At 43.8% G+C, this 18,943-nt stretch overlaps 1 protein-coding gene across 4 annotated transcripts in view; it reads left to right on the top strand.

Annotated features, from left to right (window-relative positions):
• JAK2 (Janus kinase 2) overlaps positions 1–18,943 on the top strand; it is a 338,377-nt gene that overhangs the window by 151,467 nt on the left and 167,967 nt on the right. For all 4 annotated transcript variants that reach the window (XM_073635018.1, XM_073635011.1, XM_073635003.1 and 1 more), the window contains one exon: positions 17,772–17,889. In XM_073635018.1, coding sequence (XP_073491119.1) covers positions 17,772–17,889 — 118 coding nt within the window. The remainder of the gene's footprint in view (positions 1–17,771; positions 17,890–18,943) is intronic.

An 18,943-nucleotide genomic window follows, 5' to 3' on the forward strand; every position in this document is an offset into this window, starting at 1 on the left:
AGTATTTAGCCTTTTGCTCCTGAGTTCTGCTTTGAAGCTGAACTCCTGGAAAAGTAAAAGTGCTCCCTTGCAGTGTGGCTGCCCCTGTTTCATCAGATTAGGCGACCCCTCAGAATGTGTAACGGAATTGACGTTTAGTCGCCGCCATCTTGCTACACCCCGCACTCCTCTACAGTAAGGATACACTGAGAAAGGGGAAAGCGGACATCTTGTTACACCCACTGGAGTTTTGCATTTTACACTTATTTTTAACACTAAAGTGGGTGTATATATAGTGAAATACAGTACTTAGAACTCTGTCTGAATGTTTAGATGTTTAATTTTTAAAGCAGCGAACTTCTGTCAGATGAGCAAACCTATGAGATCAGCAGGCTTGCCGCTGCTTTTAAAATTCAACAGTTAGCCAGTCAGACTGAGTTCTAAGTACTGTATTTCACTATATAAACTCACTGTACTGTTAAAAATAAGTGTAAAATGCAAAACTCCTTTGGGTGTAACATGTCCACTTTCCCCCTTCTCACTGTATCCTTACTGTGGAGGACTGTAGGGTGTAGCAAGATGGCGTTGACGGAACGTCACTTCCGTTGCACATTCTGACGGGTCGCCGAATCTGACGAAACACCCAATTATTAGCATGACATGTGAAAGAACATTGCTTGTGCCTATTCACATATGTCCGGTGCAGCTGGAGTGCGGATTCTGTGCGAATTGAAAAAGTCCTGTCAGTTTTTTGAGCAGTGTGGTCTGACTCGGGTGCAAATTCAGGCCCATTGACTTCTATGGGAATGAGTCTGAGTCGCACATGTCATTCAGTTGTGAACAGGTTAAAATCCTGACCTGATCCTGTTGTAAAGCTGACTTGATACTGGTTCAAACCTGACCTGATCCTGATCAAAAACAGACCTGAAACGCTGAACAACTACTTTGTCAATAACTGTGAAAACAGAGCTTCATTTTGCACCACACATGTGAACCCAGCCTAAATGTTCATCTGTCAATGGGATAAATAAAAGCAGTTTTACTTGATCCTCAGCTCCCACAGGCTCCCTCTGTGCTGCAAGACTGGTCTCAGCAGCCTCTTCTCCCCTATGCTCTGGCAGTTGCAGGTCCTATGTCAAGTCCAATGCAAGATCTATAGCACTGCATTGGATGTGAGAACACGGAGGAACAGTCCACTGCTGAAGTGGCAGGGGTGCTTCGGCTGCTGCAGGAGTGGAGGATTTAAAACTGCTTTTCCCATCCCCTAGACATAAATAAGCATTTACCTCTTTCAGTGTGGGGGCAGCCACAATGCAAGGAAGGGTTTTTTAATTCTCCCTGGAGTTGGGCTTTAATTCCGTTCTTGTAGCATCACCTTTAAGGCTTTAAAGGAGAAGTCCAGCCTGAGCTTTTTAGCCTGGGCTTCTCCTCTGGGTCACAGGAGTGCAATTCGTTTTGCACTCCTGTGACACGTTTTCAGCGGAGGGCGGTCTGAAGTCCTCTCTCCGCTGACGTCACTGCCATTAGTCGAGGCAGTGCATCATCCCGACTTCCAAGTCTGGATCCGCTGGCTGCCTTGATGGATGGCAGTCAATCAAGGCAATCTCCCCGCCCCTCCACAGCTTAGTGCCCCAATGAGTGCGGAGAAGCAGAGAGGAGAGACGCTGACTGACAGTTAGCAGCTTTCCTCTCGGGGATCTGTGAAAACCGAGCCATCAGCGATATTCGGTGGCTCGGTTCTCATTGCAGAGAGGGCGTGGGACAGCTGCAGCATTGGTCTGATGCTGCATACACATAGGTAAATATGAATTAAAAATAAAAAAACATACTTCTCTTTTAATGTATACGGGGACGTTTTACAACCTCCCCTGAACGATTTTACTTGACAGATAGTAAATGACATTTAAAAACGTCCATTTTGCTGCGTTACATGCCGCGTTTGCGTTTTAGAAGCATTTTGAAAAAAAAATAGGTTTTTTTTGTGCCAATAGTCAAGAATGAAAAATGCCTGTAAATGAAACGTGGCTCAACGCGCGTTACCACGTTTAGACGCGCTTACAAGCTGTTACAGGCATTTGGCATCTCCACTGCCTCTGGACATCTGTTCTGAACGCACTTTTTTGCTTTTAAAAAAAAATGCTTCTGAACTCAACTGCCTAGACACGACCCTGTGTAAACGTACTGATAATATAACATAGAGGAGAGTTGAGTAGCAGCTAAAAAAAAAAAACACCCAACTGCTCCTAAACGTCCGTTTACCAGCAGCAGTGTACATGAAGCCTTAGGCCTCATGCACACTGGACGTTATAATAACGTTATAAAAATGCCAGTAGCTTTGCAGAGAGTTTTCCAACGTTTTTGCAATAGCTTTTTTAGTGTGTTTTGTTTTTTTTTCTTCAGGGGATCAAAAAACATTGAGCCACGTTTTTAGGGTTTATCAGCTTTTTTTGGTGTTATTTGACGTTAGAGCGTTTTTATAGCTGAAAACAGCTGAACAACTCCTCTCAGAACCCACTAGTTTTGTTTTTACAACCAAAAAACGCCCCAGCCAAAAACTGTTCATAACAGCCTGCATGTGCATGGACACATGGGATAACATGCTGGAGAGTTTGATTGTAGAAAAAAACGTGTGAAGCCAAAAACAGCAGCTGTAAAAACGTCCAGTGTGCATGAGGCCTTATAGTGGTGCAAGCATTTTGGTGTGCAAACCTTTTATTAATTTAGAAACAGGTGATTTAAAACTTTTGCTAACTAGAAAACCTGAGGCTTTGAATATTCTTTTTTTGTGCCCATAAGGATCTGTAACAGGGAAGTGTAATCATTTTGCTTTATTGTCTGTGTGTAAAAGATAGAACGAACAGAGGAGAGAATGAGAGAGGCATTTTCATTCATTCATTTCTGACTGACTTTCTAAACAGGTAAAATCCAGGTTGTTTACTATGTCCTTGATAACGGAAAGGGGCTAAATGTAAAGCAGGAAAGAGACTCCCCAAAGTAATGATGCTTTCTTTCTATACAAATGTGTGATATATTTCCCATGCAGGACAGAATGTATTCATATTGGAATATCATATTTTATGTATGAATATAAGAGAGCTCTGTTTGGAATAAAGAAACCTTGTTCTGGTCTGTTAGTAGAGAGGTCAGCTGGATCAGGTGAATGGCATGAAACAGCAAGCACTTTTCTATCAATGTTCCATTGTAAATGGAGAGCAGGGAATGCAGGTTTCCCTATTCCTCCGAACCTACGTGATTGTGAGTTTCCTCATAAAGTGGAACATAAGCTATATAGCTAAATTCACAGCTGAAATACATTTAGGTGAACTCTGCAAAACTATTTTCAATTCTTTTCAATCACTTTTTAATACTTTTACTTCAGTCTACTTCCATAGCCAGGAGGCTGATACTACTATTTACGCTTGCTGTTTTTTTTAAATTGGCATTAGGTAGTATGGTAATGCCTCATTGACCTGAATAACCCAACACTATTAGGAACTATTTAAAAAGCACTCTCTAAAGTATGTCTGAACCCTCACCTTGTAAAACAACCCATTCAGTTTTAAATAGAAATGAAAGGCAAAACTTCTGTGTATACATAATTATTGGCACCTTTTTCCCTCTTAACCACTTGAAGACCAAGCCTTTTCTGGCACTTTTTGTTTACAAGGTTAATCAGTATTTTCTTTATCGTACATCAGGGGACACAGAGCAGCCATAATAAAGACTAAATGGGTTATACGCCACCTACTGGCAGGACAGGAAGTCCTATATAACCGCTCCTACACAGGAAGGACCTCAGTTTTTTCACCAGTGTCTGTAAGGTGGAATGGTCACTGATGTGATTCATGTGCTCTTGGAGCATACTTGGAGGTCTAGATGGTTCTATTTAGAATCATGGACTTTATTCGGATCCATTCAGAAAGCTGTCAGCCAAAATGGATGGTGCCCGAGCCTCATTGGAAGGAGAGAAGATTCCTCAAGGTTTTGCCTGTAATGCAACCTTATGGCGCTGGACCCTGCGTAATGAAGCCCTGTGCAGTGTTTGTTCTGACCAAGGTGCTTTCCTGCAGGGTGCTATACAGGTTCAGGGGAGTGGACCCCACATTAAGGGGGACTCGGTCCCTTAAGGTCTTTTATGACAAAGTTCGCCGTGATGGGTGAAGATTGGACTCCTGTTATGTTCAGAGTCCTGCAGCAGGAATGGGAAGTCTGCATTTGTTTGCAGCTTCTCTTTAAAAAGATCTGTCTGTCTGGTGTTCTCTCAGTAGCCCCTAGGGGCAGTTTTCTGTTTAAAACCATGCTCTGTGTACTTCTTAGGAGTATGGGCTGCCGTTTCTCCTCTAGCCACTAGAGGGTGCAGGGGCCTAGTTCTGTATAGACGGGAAGTGTAGGGGTGGCCATGTTGGCCATGTGCTCGGCAGATTCAGCTGGGCCTCTTGAGACATAATGGCAGCCCATGGATACTAGTGAAGTGTGAGCGCTTACTATGGGAGAACTGTGTGGCCAGACAAGTCATGATTATATACTGCATACTTACTGCTTAATCTGGGGGAACTGTAAGTCGATACACCGCCAGCAGTTCACTTTAAAATGTCGTGTCTCCAGAATACTGTGCATTTGGCACAAAAATAGTATGGGGCCTAGTGCAGTTGAACAGGTGCATACTTGCAAACTTGAGAATAATATACATTTGGTCTGCAGGAGCTTACTTTTAGGCTGATCTGAAGCAGACAAAGGCTACATGGCATGCATATGTGCTAAAGTAGTAAAAACTAGTATGGGGCCAAGTGCAGTTGAGCAGGTGCAGCATAGTATACATGCTTGCAAGCTTGTTGCCTAAATGCTTGTTTGAATAAACAGGTTTTGAATAGATGTTGCATACATTCATGTGGCATAACACATGTTTGGAAGAACATGGGCATCGGTGTACTTGAAGGAGTTGTGTCTCCAGAATAGCATGCATTGGGTTTGCAGGGCATGCATTGGGTTTGCAGGAGTTTAGTTTAGGGCTCCTTTTCACACTTGTGCGACTTGAAAGTCATGCGATTTTGGCAGTGACTTTGATGCAATTTTGCAGCGATGTAAAGCAGTGCCTGTGTTATCTTGAGGTCTATGGACCTCAAGTCATGTCGAGGTCAGACTGGGGTAATGCAGGGGCTGCTTTGACATTGCTATGACTTGAGGATGCACAGATGTGAAGGGTACTTATTGGAAATCATGGGGTACGACTTGTCAGGCGACCTTGCAGTCCCAAGTCGCAGGACGGGTCGCACAGGTGTGGAAGAGGCCTTAGGCTGTTGAAGCAGCATAGAGGCTGCATTGGATGCCTATGTACTTGGCTAATCCTGACTATAACTAGTATGGGCCCAGGTGCAGCATAGTATACATGTTTCATAATGCTTGCTTACTTGCATAGACACATGCTTGCTTGAATAAACACAAGCTTGCATAGGCACATGTTTGCAGAGAGCCCAGGCCCCCCGCCCTGTGGCCCCCCGCCCCCGTTAAGCGGGCGGCGCCCATCTGCCCAACATACAGCACCCCAAGGCAGGCCGCAACGACGTGTTTGCGTGGACGCAGGTTTTTATAAGCGTGTTTATATAGACCTGTGAGCATTAGTGTGTATGCATGTTGCATAGATATAAGTGTTTGCATGGATGCATGATTGCATTTACACATGTTTGCATAGATACGTGTTGCGTAATATATGTTGCATAAACACGTTTCATAAACGCATGCTTGCTTATTCTGTAAATGCATGTCTCCATGGGCACATATTGCGTAAGTGTGTGTTTGCATGGACACGTTCTTTCGTTTTTTGCCTAAACGCATATTTGCATTAGCACATACCTACATGCTTCCATAAATGCATGCCTCCATAAATACTATTGCTTAAACGCAGCCTGCCATTTTTTCATATGAACTGCATACATATGTGCTTAGTTGCATAAACCTGCATATACAGTTGTGCTCATAACTTTACAGAATTTATGGCAGAATTTATGATTTTTTCGCCATTTTTCAGAGAATATGAATAATACAAAAACTTTTCTTTCACTCATGGTTAGCATTTGGCTGAAGCCATTTATTATCAATCAACTGCGTTTACTCTTTTTTTAATCATAATCACAACAGAAACTACCCAAATGACCCTGATCAAAAGTTTACATACCCTGGTGATTTTGGCCTGATAACATGCACTCAAGTTGACACAAAGGAGTTTAAATGGCTATTAAAGTGGTTGTAAACCTCTCCTCCCCCCCCACGAAAAAGAAAAAAAACCTGCAAGACAAAGGCATAATGAGCCATACTAGCTCATTATGAATTGCTTGCCTTAGATCGAAGACCCCGCAGCAGTCCTCGTACACCGCTCTGGCCGGCGACATCGCTCCCCGGAGTTACTTCAGGGTATCGCGGGTTCCGGCGCTGTGATTGGACGGACGTGCCATTGCTTCAGTGCGCATGTGCCGATAACGTTGGCACATGCTGATACAGGGGATATCTCCTAAACCGTGCATGTTTAGGAGATATCCGGGGTAGTTACAGGTAAGCCTTATTTTTAGGCTTACCTGTAATCAAAAGTGGTTTAACCACTTAACAACGGGCCCATAGCCGAATGACGGCTGCAGGGCGGTTGCTTAACTCTGGGAGGACGTCATATGACGTCCTCCCAGAATTCCCCTCTCGCACGCCCCCTGGGGCGCGCACCCGAACACATCCGTGACCGCCGGGTCCGGAGGACTGAGCAATCACATGTAAACAAACCGGCGTCATCTGATGACTCCGGTTCCTCCCCTCCTGTGTACTGATCGGTACACTGTCAACGGAGAGGGGGATGGATGGATGGCTGCAGCGCTGTGGGCTGGATGTGTAGTGCCCACAGCGCTGCACAGTGACATCCATCCATCCATCCATGCTCAGCCATCCCTCACTACTCTGCAATGCCCTGCAATGCTGTGCAATGCCCCCAGAATACTCTGCAATACCCCGCAATACTGTGCAATACTCTGCAATACCCCGCAATACCCTGCAATACTGTGCAATACCCCGCAATACTGTGCAATACCCCGCAATACTGTGCAATACCCCGCAAAACTGTGCGGTACTCTGCAATACCCCGCAGTACTCTGCAATACCCCGCAATACTCTGCAATACCCCGCAATACCCCGCAGTACTCTGCAATACCCCGCAGTACTCTGCAATACCCTGCAATACCCCGCAGTACTCTGCAATACCCCGCAGTACTCTGCAATACCCCGCAGTACTCTGCAATACCCCGCAGTACTCTGCAATACCCCGCAGTACTCTGCAATACTCTGCAATACCCCGCAGTACTTTGCAATACCCTGCAATACTGTGCAATACCCCGCAATACTCTGCAATACCCCGCAGTACTCTGCAATACCCCGCAGTACTCTGCAATACCCCGCAATACTCTGCAATACCCCGCAATACTCTGCCGTACCCAGCCATACTCTGCAATACTCGGTGATACCCAGCCATACCCAGTCATACTCGGTGATACCCTGCAATACCCAGTCATGCTCAGCCATACTCTGCAATACCCAGCCATACCCTGTCATGCTGAGCCATGCTCAGTTATGCTCAGCTGTAGTCGGCCTCTGTTTGTGGCCAGGCTGTGGAAGTCTCACACATGTGGTATCGCCGTACTCAGGAGGAGTAGGAGAATTTATTTTGGGGTGTCATTTTTGGTATGTACATGCTATGTGTTAGAAATATTGTATAAATGGACAACTTTGCGTAAAAAAAAAAAAAAAAAAAAAAAAAAAGCGTTTTAACCACTTCCTGCCCGCCGGCTGTCATACAACGTCCTTGACTTTGTGCGGGGATATCTGAATGATGGGTGCAGCTACAGGCATCCTTCAGATATCAGCTTTTGCAGCCGGCGATTCCCTACACCATAAGAATGATCATAGTGGCTGTTCCACTGCTTGATCATTCTTACGGGAGGCGAGAGGGGATGTCCCCCCCCTTCCCGCCGCCCTCCGGTGCTTCTACCGACTCACCGCTACGATCGAAGCCAGGATCTTTTTTTTTTTTTTCAGGCTTCCCAGCCTAGAGGTGAGATGTGGGGTCTTATTGACCCCATATCTCACTGTAAAGAGGACCTGTCATGCCATATTCCTATTACAAGGGATGTTTACATTCCTTGTAATAGGAATAAAAGTGGTCAAAAAAATTTTTTTGGGGAAAAAAGCATCAAACTAAAATAAAGTAAAATGAACAATAAAAAAAAAATAAAAATTTTTAAAGCGCCCCTGTCCCCGTGTGCTCGCATGCAGAAGCGAACGCATATGTAAGGCCCGCCCACATATGAAAACGGTGTTCAAACCACGCATGTGAGGTATCGCTGCGATCGGTAGAGTGAGAGCAATAATTTTGGCCCTAGACCTCCTCTGTAACTCAAAACATGTAACCAGTAAAAAATTTTAAAGCGTCGCCTATGGGGATTTTTGAGTAGCGAAGTTTGGCACTATTCCACAAGTGCGTACAATTTTGAAAGGTGACATGTTGGGTATCTATTTACTCTGTGTAACTTCATCTTTCACATTATGCAAAAACATTGGGCTAACTTTACTGTTTTGGTTTTTTTAAAGCACAAAACAGTTTTTTTTTCCAAAAAAAACGCGTTAAAAAAATTGCTGCGCAAATACCGTGCGAAATAAAAAGTTGCAATGACCACCGTTGTATTCTCTAGGGTCTTTGCTAAAAAAAAAACATATATGTTTTGGGGTTCTATGTAATTTTCTAGCTAATAAATGATGATTTTTACATGTAGGAGAGAAATGTCAGAATTGGCCTGGGTGCTCCAGAATGCCTGAAGGTGCTCCCCTGCATGTTGGGCCTCTGTATGTGGCCACGCTGTGTAAAAGTCTCACACATGTGGTATCGCCATACTCGGGAGTAATAGCAGAATGTGTTTTGGGGTGTAGTTTGTGGTATGCATATGCGGTGTGTGAGAAATAACCTGCTAATATGACAATTTTGTGAAAAAAAACAAACTTGATTTTGCAAAGAATTGTGGGAAAAAATGACAACTTCAAAAAACTCACCATGCATCTTTCTAAATACCTTGGAATGTCTTCTTTCCAAAAAGGGGGTATTTGTACTTTTCTGGCATGTTAGGGTCTCAAGAAATGAGATAGTACTTCAGGTGTGACCAATTTTCAGATATTGGCACCATAGCTTTTGGACTCTATAACTTTCACAAAGACCAAATAATATCCACCGATTTGGGTTATTTTTACCAAAGATATGTAGCGGTATAAATTTTGGCCAAAATATATGAAGAAAAATTACTAATTTGCAAAATTTTATAACAGAAATGAAGAAAAATGCATATTTTTACAGATTTTTCTGTATTTTTTCTTTTAAAGCGCTAAAAATAAAGAACCCAGCGGTGATTAAATACCACCAAAAGAAAGCTCTATTTGTGTGAAAAAAAGGACAAAAATTTCATATAGATACAGTGTTGCATGACTGAGAAAATGTGAGAGCACCAAAAGCTGAAAATTGGTCTGGTTATTAAGGGGGTTTAAGTGCCAGTGGTTTACAACCACTTTAAACACTTCAATACCAGGCACTTAGACACCTTCCCGCCCAGGCCAATTTTCAGCTTTCAGCGCTGTCGCAATTTAAATGACAATTGCGCGGTCATGCTACACTGTACCCAAACAAATTTTTTATCATTTTGTTCCCACAAACAGAGCTTTCTTTTGGTGGTATTTGATCACCTCTGCGGTTTTTATTTTTTGCGCAACAAATAAAAAAAGACCGAAAATTTCGAAAAAAAAACAAGTTTTTCTTTGTTTCTGTTAAAATTTTTTGTAAATAAGTACGTTTTCTTCTTCAATGACAGCACTGATATGGCTGCACTGACAGGCACGGATACGGCGGCACTGATGGGCACCAATGAGGTGGCACCGATGAGGTGGCACTGATGAGGTGGCACTGGTATGTGGCACTGATGGGCACTCATAGGTGGCACCGATGGGCACTGATGGGTGGCACAGATGGGCACTGATGGGTGGGCACAGATGGGCACTGACAGGTGGGCACAGATGGGCACTGACAGGTGACACTGAACACACTGATTGGTGGCACTGATAAAACATATTGGGGGCATTGCTGGGCAGATCTGGAACATAATGGTGCCAATCACTGCCCATTTGTGGGCACTGATTGGGCACATGTGGATGGCCATGGGGTACATACCTGGCCATCCACATGTTGCCCCTTCCCTGGTGGTCCTAGTGGTGATCCCTGGTGGTCCAGTGTGGTGATCTGAGGGGGGGCTGCGCTGATAATCAGTGCAGACACCCCCTGTCAGGAGAGCCGCCGATCGGCTCTCCTCTACTCGCGTCTGTTAGACGCAAGTGAGGAAAAGCCGATCAACGGCTCTTCCTATTGACAGCGTGATTAGCCGTGATTGGATTCAGGCTGACACACCGCTCCACCAATCGCCGCGATGTGCGCCCCCGTGAGCGCACGGCGGCATGTTATCCTGCTGGACGTCATGTGACGCCCAGTCAGGATAACTGAACCACCGCCCGGCCGTCATCTGCTATGGGCCGGGCCGGAAGCGGTTAAAGGTAACCATCCTCACCTGTGATCTGTGTGCTTGTAATTATTGTGTGTGCGTGTGTAAAAGTTCAATGGGTTTCTGGACTCCTGACAGACCCTAGCATCTTTCATCCAGTGCTGCACTGACGTTTCTGGATTCTGAGTCATAGGGAAAGCAAAAGAATTGTCAAAGGATCTGCGGGAAAAGGTAGTTGAACTGTATAAAACAGGAAAGAGATATAAAAGATATCCAAGGAGTTGAGAATACCAATCAGTGTTCAAACTCTAATCTAGAAGTGGAAAATGAGGGGTTCTGTTGAAACCAAACCATGGTCAGGTAGACCAACTAAAATTTCAGCCACAACTGACAGGAAAATCGTTCGGGATGCAAAGAAAAACTCACAAATAACTTCAGGTGAAATACAGGACTCTCTGAAAACATTTGGTGTGGCTGTTTCAAGATGCACAATAAGGCACTTGAAGAAAGATGGGCTGCATGGTCGAGTCTCCAGAAGAAAGCCATTACTACGCAAATGCCACAAAGTATCCAGCTTACAATACGCCGAAGAGCAAAAAGACAAGCCTCAAAACTTCTGGCACAAATGCATTTGGAGTGATGAGACCCAAATTGAGCTTTTTTGGCCACAACCATAAACGCTACATTTGGAGAGGAGTCAACAAGGCCTATAATGAAAGGTACGCTATTCCTACTGTGAAACATGGAGGTGGATCGCTGATGTTTTGGGGATGTGTGAGCTACAAACGCACAGGAAATTTTGTCAAAATTGATGGCAAGATGAATGCAGTATGTTATCAAAAATTACTGGAGGAACATTTACCTTCATCAGCCAGGAAGCTGCGCATGGGACGCACTTGGACATTCCAACATGACAATGATCCAAAACACAAGGCCAAATCAACCTGTCATTGGCTACAGCAGAATAAAGTGAAGGTTCTGGAGCGGCCATCTCAGTCTCCTGACCTCAATATCATTGAGCCACTCTGGGGAGATCTCAAATGTGCAGTTCATGCAAGACAGCCCAAAAATGTACAGGAAGTGGAGGCTTTTTTGCCAAGAGGAATGAGCAGCTTTCCATCTGAGAAGATAAAGAGCCTCATCCACAAATACCACAAAAGACTTCAAGCGGTCATTGATGTTAAAGGTGTCAATACACGGTATTAAAAACTGTGGTATGTAAACTTTTGATCAGGGTCATTTGGGTAGTTTCTGTTGTGATTATGATTTAAAAAGAGCTAAACACTAACCATGAGTGAAAGAAAAGTTTTTGTGTTATCATTCATATTCGCTGAAAAATGGCCAAGAAATCATAAATTCTGCCAGGGTATTTAAACTTATGAGCAGAACTGCATATGGGCTTATTTACATTAAACTGTATACGTGTGTGTTTATTTGCCTAGGACTATATACATATGTGCTTATTGGTCTAGGGATACACACTTGTGCTTATTGCCGTGAGCTGCATACATAGATGTATGAATGACAAGAATACTTGTATACCTGCATGTTTGCAAACCTGGGTATCTGCATACTTACGGGGTTTGTATAGCAGTAGACCAACATTGTTTAGGCCTGCATCCTTGGAACTGCGTATTAATTTGTCTAATACAGTCACTCCGTGGAACTGCATATTAGTTTGTCTAATACAGTCACTTTATTATGTATCTGTTAGACTAGCTAAATAACTTAGAAGGGTGAGGCAGGTACACTGCTCTCAGTTTTAGTGGTCTGGCAATGTTCACGTCTCCTGTTGGACCAATGGCATCAGGGTGATACGAGTCACTGTAGCACCTGATCTCGGATCAAGCCTGGTTAGTACTTGGATGGGAGACTGCCCGGGTTTTCCTCCTAAATGAGGAGTCATCTGAGGTTGCTGTGTTTGAGAGTATCTCAGACCATAAGATTTTAGAGCAGTCTCTGAGGTGGTTCGCTCCTTCCTTAGTCGGGTCAGTCTTTGCCTTGCGTTGGGCCTTGGAGCAAAAGATATGGGCTCATTATTGTAAAAGCAATTAAATGGTAGCAGCTTCAAAACTGAAAAGTGACATGAGGTCTATCTTAAGATCTCAATCCGCTGGGCATCCTTCTGTTTCAGGCTCGGTCTGTTCAGTGATGACCTCTCTGCAAGAGGTAGATTGCGGGGGCCCATAATCATCAGGAAACACACAGCTTCATGTGCCGAGTTGTTTCCAGCCTCGTCAAAGATTTCTGTAATTGCAGTGGAAAGTCGTCTGTTTTCTTTTTTGTGACCATCCTTCGGGCTGGCTACAGCTTTTGATTTTCACAAAGCTCCTAGCTCCGGTGCTGGACTTGCTAAAGACGCACGGGGTGTCAATCTCAGTATACCTAAATAACCTTTGCTCAGGAAGCAGTTGGTCCACATTTTGCAGTAGGAAGCTGTATCTAGGTCGAACCAGATTGCTTATGTACAGTCCTACTCCAGGTCATGGAGAGGATCATTCTCTCTGTCTGGAACTTAAAGATCCAGGCATTGGATTGCCGGATTGCTCTGTTCCCGGGGTGTTGCACAGCTAAAGATTGGTTGATAGTTCAGAATCTAGAAAGGTTGAATTCTTGCTTTCAGGTATTGGAAGATAATAACCACTGATGCCAGTTTCTCCATTTGGTTTGAGGGTGGCTATAGTTCTGTGGACTTGGTCTCCCCAGGAGAGAATACTGCCCATAAATATCTTGGAGCTTTTGGCCAGTACGCCTTGCTCTAGATTATGCTATAAAGCAGTTGTAGGTTCTATCCGGAAAAGCCTCTGCAGTGGCATATATTTCAACCACCAGGGCGGCACCAGGAGTCATGCGGCTCAGAGAGGTGAACCACGTTCTGTCTGGGACAGCACAAGTGCTGTCTCTATCGTCACTGCATATTTCAGGTATAGAATAGTGGAAGGGGGAACTCTGCAGGTGAATCTACTAGATTCCAAGTTCTACAACAAGTTGGGAGGGGTTGTGTCCGGGAAGAGGGTCTCACTGGTAATAGGGGTAGATGCACTGGTAACTCCTTAGGGACCAGTTCTCCCTTATTTGACGCTTTCCCTCAGTTTCGACTTCTGCCACATCTTTTGCAAAGAATCCAGAAGGGGGTAACACTGATGATAATGTTACCCGAATTAGCCCAGCAGGGCTTGGTACACTGACATAGCGAGTCTTGCGGGGGGGTCGCTCCTTGGACACTCCCAGTCCAGCGGGACCTAATGGTCTTGAGTCCTGTATCTCAGAACTGTTGAGCCCCTGGAAGCCAGCTTCAGGGAACTTCAATTACAGGACTGGGGTGAAGCCAGCAAGTGGCACCGGCAGAAATATGTGAGTGGGAGATTTTCTTTTTTCTTTGTCCTTGCAGTGGCCACTTTTTGAACCAATTGAGTGATTCTGTTGATCCGTTATCTCGAAAAGTAGCTTCTTTTTTGGCTATCGCTTCACTAAGTGGAGTGTCAGAGATGGTGGCTCTTTCATGCAAGGAGTCATTATTGGTCTCGCATCATAAGGTGATGTTGCGTCCTCATCCATTTTTTGCCTAGAATGGTGTCTAGTTTTCACTTGAATCAAGACAATGTCTTGCCTTCTTTTCTGATCCTTAGCTGGAAGGAGTTAGATCACGGCATACTCCGGAGGTAGTTCTGGTGGTCAGAATTACTTGATTTGTCAGTACAGGTCAGGAATCCTGGTTTGTGCTGCCAGTAGAGCACACAATGGGCAGTAGGGAACCAAGTTAACTATTTTCATTGGATTTGCCAGTTAATTATTCAAGCCTATGGCTTGAAAAGGCAAGGTCTACCACCCCTATTTTGGTAAAAGCGCTCGCTACCAGGTGTGTGGGGGCATCTTGGGCCAACCGCCATCAGGTGTCAGTGGCTCAGGCTTTTAAGGCCATTACATGGTCTTTTGTTCATATATTCACAAATTTTTACCAGATGGATATCAAAACCACGGAGGATACTGCTTTGGCCACAGTATATTTTGGGCGGCAGAAGAAGTCCTTCTCAGGTGGCAGTTTCTGTCATTGTGTATTCCTCCCCTCAAGTGCATTGCTTTAGAACATCCCATATAGTCATTATTATCGTTGCTCTGTGTCCTGTGGTGTATGATAAAGAAAATAGTATTTTTTTCATCATACTTACCTGTAAAATCCTTTTCTTGGAGTACATCACGGGACACAGCGGTCTGTCCCATCTTTTTGGGGATATTCATTGCTTTGCTACAAAACTGAGGCCCTTCCTGTGTACAGTATATAGAGGAGGACTCCCTGTTTGACTATCTACCAGTGTCCATCCACCAGTATGTGTCGTATACCCATACCCGTAACCCATATAGTCCTTATTATGATTGCTCTGTGTCCTGTGATGTACTCCAAGAAAAGGTTTTTCCAGGTATGTATGACAAAAAAATCCCATTTTTTGCTAGAAAATTACTTATAACCCCCCAAAAATATATATATTAGCAGACACCCTAAGGAATAAAACGGTGATTTTGTATGTCACACGGTATTTGCACAGCGGTTTTTCAAAGGCTATATTATACTTGATGAATTAAAAAAAAAAACACAGTATATTTACAAATACATTTTTTTTGTAAAATATGAAAGATGTTACTCTGAGTAAATAGATACCCAACATGTCACCTTTCAAAATTGTACGCACTTGTGGAATAGTGCCAAACTTCGCTACTCAAAAATCCCCATAGGCGACGCTTTAAAATTTTTAATTGGTTACATGTTTTGAGTTACAGAGGAGGTCTAGGGCCAAAATTATTGCTCTCACTCTACCGATCGCAGCGATACCTCACATGCGTGGTTTAAACACCGTTTTCATATGTGGGCGGGCCTTACATATGCGTTCGCTTCTGCATGCGAGCACACGGGGACAGGGGCGCTTTAAAAATTTTTATTTTTTTTTTATTGTTCATTTTACTTTATTTTAGTTTGATGCTTTTTTCCCCCAAAAAATTTTTTTGACCACTTTTATTCCTATTACAAGGAATGTAAACATCCCTTGTAATAGGAATATGGCATGACAGGTCCTCTTTACAGTGAGATATGGGGTCAATAAGACCCCACATCTCACCTCTAGGCTGGGAAGCCTGAAATAAAAAATAAAAAAAAAAAGATCCTGGCTTCGATCGTAGCGGTGAGTCGGTAGAAGCACCGGAGGGCGGCGGGAGGGGGGGGGACATCCCCTCTCACCTCCCGTAAGAATGATCAAGCAGTGGAACAGCCACTATGATCATTCTTATGGTGTAGGGAATCGCCGGCTGCAAAAGCTGATATCTGAAGGATGCCTGTAGCTGCACCCATCATTCAGATATCCCCGCACAAAGTCAAGGACGTTGTATGACAGCCAGTTTATAACTATTTTAAGAAGTACTATTTTCAAAAAGACCCCAGATCTCTCCTTTACCTTTTAAAAGCAAAAGATGCTTACCTCCACCCTTGGCCAGAAAGGGCTTCATGACGCCACTCTGGTCCTCCAAGACCATAGAGGTGATCAAAGACAATATAGTCTTTTATTGTCCTTGGTGACCAGTCGGCTGCACCATCGAATTGTTTCTTGGGCGCACGAAAAACACTGGCGAACTGCGGGAGAGGGGGACATCCCCTCCTACCGCTACTGAAAGTGTTTCAACTGCTCATGAGCCACTCTGACCACTTTAATGAGAAAGCCGGCTAAAAAAAAATAATTACTGGGATTATGGCTGATGGCTTCAGCCATAACCCCGGTGAACCATTAGTCTTGAAGTAGATTTATTTAAAGTGGTTGTTAACCCACTTTGCCAAGTTTACACAATCATCCTTCTTCCCTAATGACAGCTGCTCCTGTCTATGTTTTATAAAAAAATTGCCTTATTTACCGTATTTCGCAGCTGTTTCCTGTGATCACGTGACCAGCTGGCTCTCTCCTCTGCCCGGCTAAAAGATGCAGCGGGAGGGGCCGAGATCCCCTCCGCTGACATCAGCCAGGACGTGAGGAGGAGAGGAGAGAGCCGGTGGGTCATGTGATCACGGGGAGCCAGCTCTGAAATTCAGTAAAGGAGGCTTTTTTTTATAAAAACACACAGACAGGAGCAGCTGTCGCTATGAAAGGCTAAGGATTGTGTAAGATTTTAAGTGTTATGAGAGCAGCAGGAGTTGCGGGGGCAGGCACTGTCACAGGATCTGGGAGGAGGGGGGGGGAAGAGAGCACAGAGGACGACAGGAGGGCTGCAGATGACAGAGGTACATAAACTGACCATGGTGTCAGGGCTCAGCAAACATGATACACCGTGGTCAGTTTACAAAGGGGGGGCAGAAACCGGCAGGATCAGACAGTTATTACAGGTGTTACAGGGGGCCAAATGACATAGCCCAAGCACTGTGCTGTATAAAATGCTTTAAAGGAGCATGATCCGTTGTTTTGGGGGTTAACAAACGCTTTAAGTGTTCACATACCCTCCGTTCTCAGGTGCATACGGAGCTCGGAGAGCTGGGGGAAGGGAAGCAGTAGGACATTGACCTTCTCAGTGAATGGCTGTGCATGTGTAATTATTTGAGGAAAGCAGGCTGAGTTCTCAGCACAGATGAAAAACTGACCACAGTGTGCTCTCCTGCTTGGTGTGGTCCGTTTTTAATTAGAAAGCTGAGGGATTGGCAGGAACATCAGGGATTTCACACAAAGGAAACAATACAAAGAGAACATGATACTTTATCATACAAGTACATGGTACAGCAGGCACATATCAAGAATATGAAATGTTGGGTTGACATATTCTTTAACATGGCGCTTTCTCATATTTACATATTACATATTTACATTTAGAAGCTACATAGAAGAGTGATTGGAGAAAAAGGACCAAGTGGTCCATCAAGCCTATTTCTCCCCCCCCCCCCCCCCTTTGTTTTTTCTTTTTTTCTTTTTTTTTTTCTTTTCTTTCGTATAAATCTTTCCCACACATGTTTAACAATTTTCACTAATTAATTCAGAGTAATGTTGTGGTAAGTGAATGGTTAGAATCTCTCACAATCCTGTGGTCTAGCTATATCTATGATTTTCTACTGCAGATCATACAGTTTAGTAAACTCACTGCTGAGACCAGAGAAAAGATGCTTTCTCAAAGCTATCATTTTACAGATTTGTTTGTGTTTTCTTATGGTAAGGGGGTAAAAAAAAAACAACTTAATGAGTTTATCCAAACCTTTTGATTTTGCAGGTTTTATTTCCCGCAGTGGTACAGCAATGGAAGCAGCAGAGCATTTCGCTATGGGGTTGCAAGGGGGTCTGAGAGCCCAATTTTAGACGACTTTGTCATGTCTTATTTGTTTGCTCAGGTAAGAGTGCAGCCTTTACATTTTCCATACATTACCCATGTACTTACTGAAAGAACACTTTTTGCATTTTTTTTTTCCTGTTCTCACTTGATTTTGTGTGTCTTAGCATTTTGTTATCAGTAAGCATCATTGTTAATAAACGTGGCCTAATTAGTTTCATCACCTGTAAGATTTATTGACTAATTATTATAGAGCATAAACAGGTTTGACAGCTGGTATTTTCTTGATTTAGGTATCTTTGTCATGATCAGCCCTTGTTACTTGTCTGTGATGGATGAAGGAGTCCATACTATGCATTTATACATTTATACACTTATACATTTTTTTGGGCTGTGCTTCAAGATTGTTGCATCACAAAGCAGTGTTTTTGTGCTTCTGCTTCCTGTACAAGCTCAGATTTGCTACTCCCTGCAAATATGTGCAATAATATAGTAACTGTTTAAATTTGTATTGTACTGTAGTGTTGCTTTTTAACTACTTCAGCTCCAGAAGGATTTACCCCCAGTCATGCAACGCTGTACCCAAACAAAATTGATGCCTTTTTTCCCCCCACAAATAGAGCTTTCTTTTGGTGGTATTTGATCGCCTCTGCGTTTTATTTTTTGCACTATAAACAAAAAAAGAACCTCCTTTTTGAAAAAAATACAATATTTTTAACTTTTTTTTCCTATTATAAATATCCAGGGGGGCGTGGTTTCAACATGGACCTGTGAAGATGTGATTTTAATGAGCTCCGTTGGCGGTACTTTTTCCTGCTCCATTAACGTCATATATTGCACCATACAGACACAATTTGTCATGGGTAAACGTAAGGGAAAGTCTTTACCTACAAAAAATGCTGCTTTCGGCTCTTTTCAATTATTCCTGGCTATGGAACCGGAGGACCCCCTTGAGGCAAATGGACTAGACCGCTCTCATCGCTTGCTACACCTCTCGACACAGGCCTGTGCCCAGACACCGTTCTCCAGCTTTATCCATCGGCTCTGACAGGGAAGGGACATCTCCTAACTGCTCTGAAGTGGCAGCCTTGGTCAGCGGTCTCCCTGCTAAATCT

This window comes from Aquarana catesbeiana, linkage group LG01 (assembly GCF_042186555.1).
Source record: "Aquarana catesbeiana isolate 2022-GZ linkage group LG01, ASM4218655v1, whole genome shotgun sequence".
Classification (NCBI taxonomy): domain Eukaryota; kingdom Metazoa; phylum Chordata; class Amphibia; order Anura; family Ranidae; genus Aquarana; species Aquarana catesbeiana.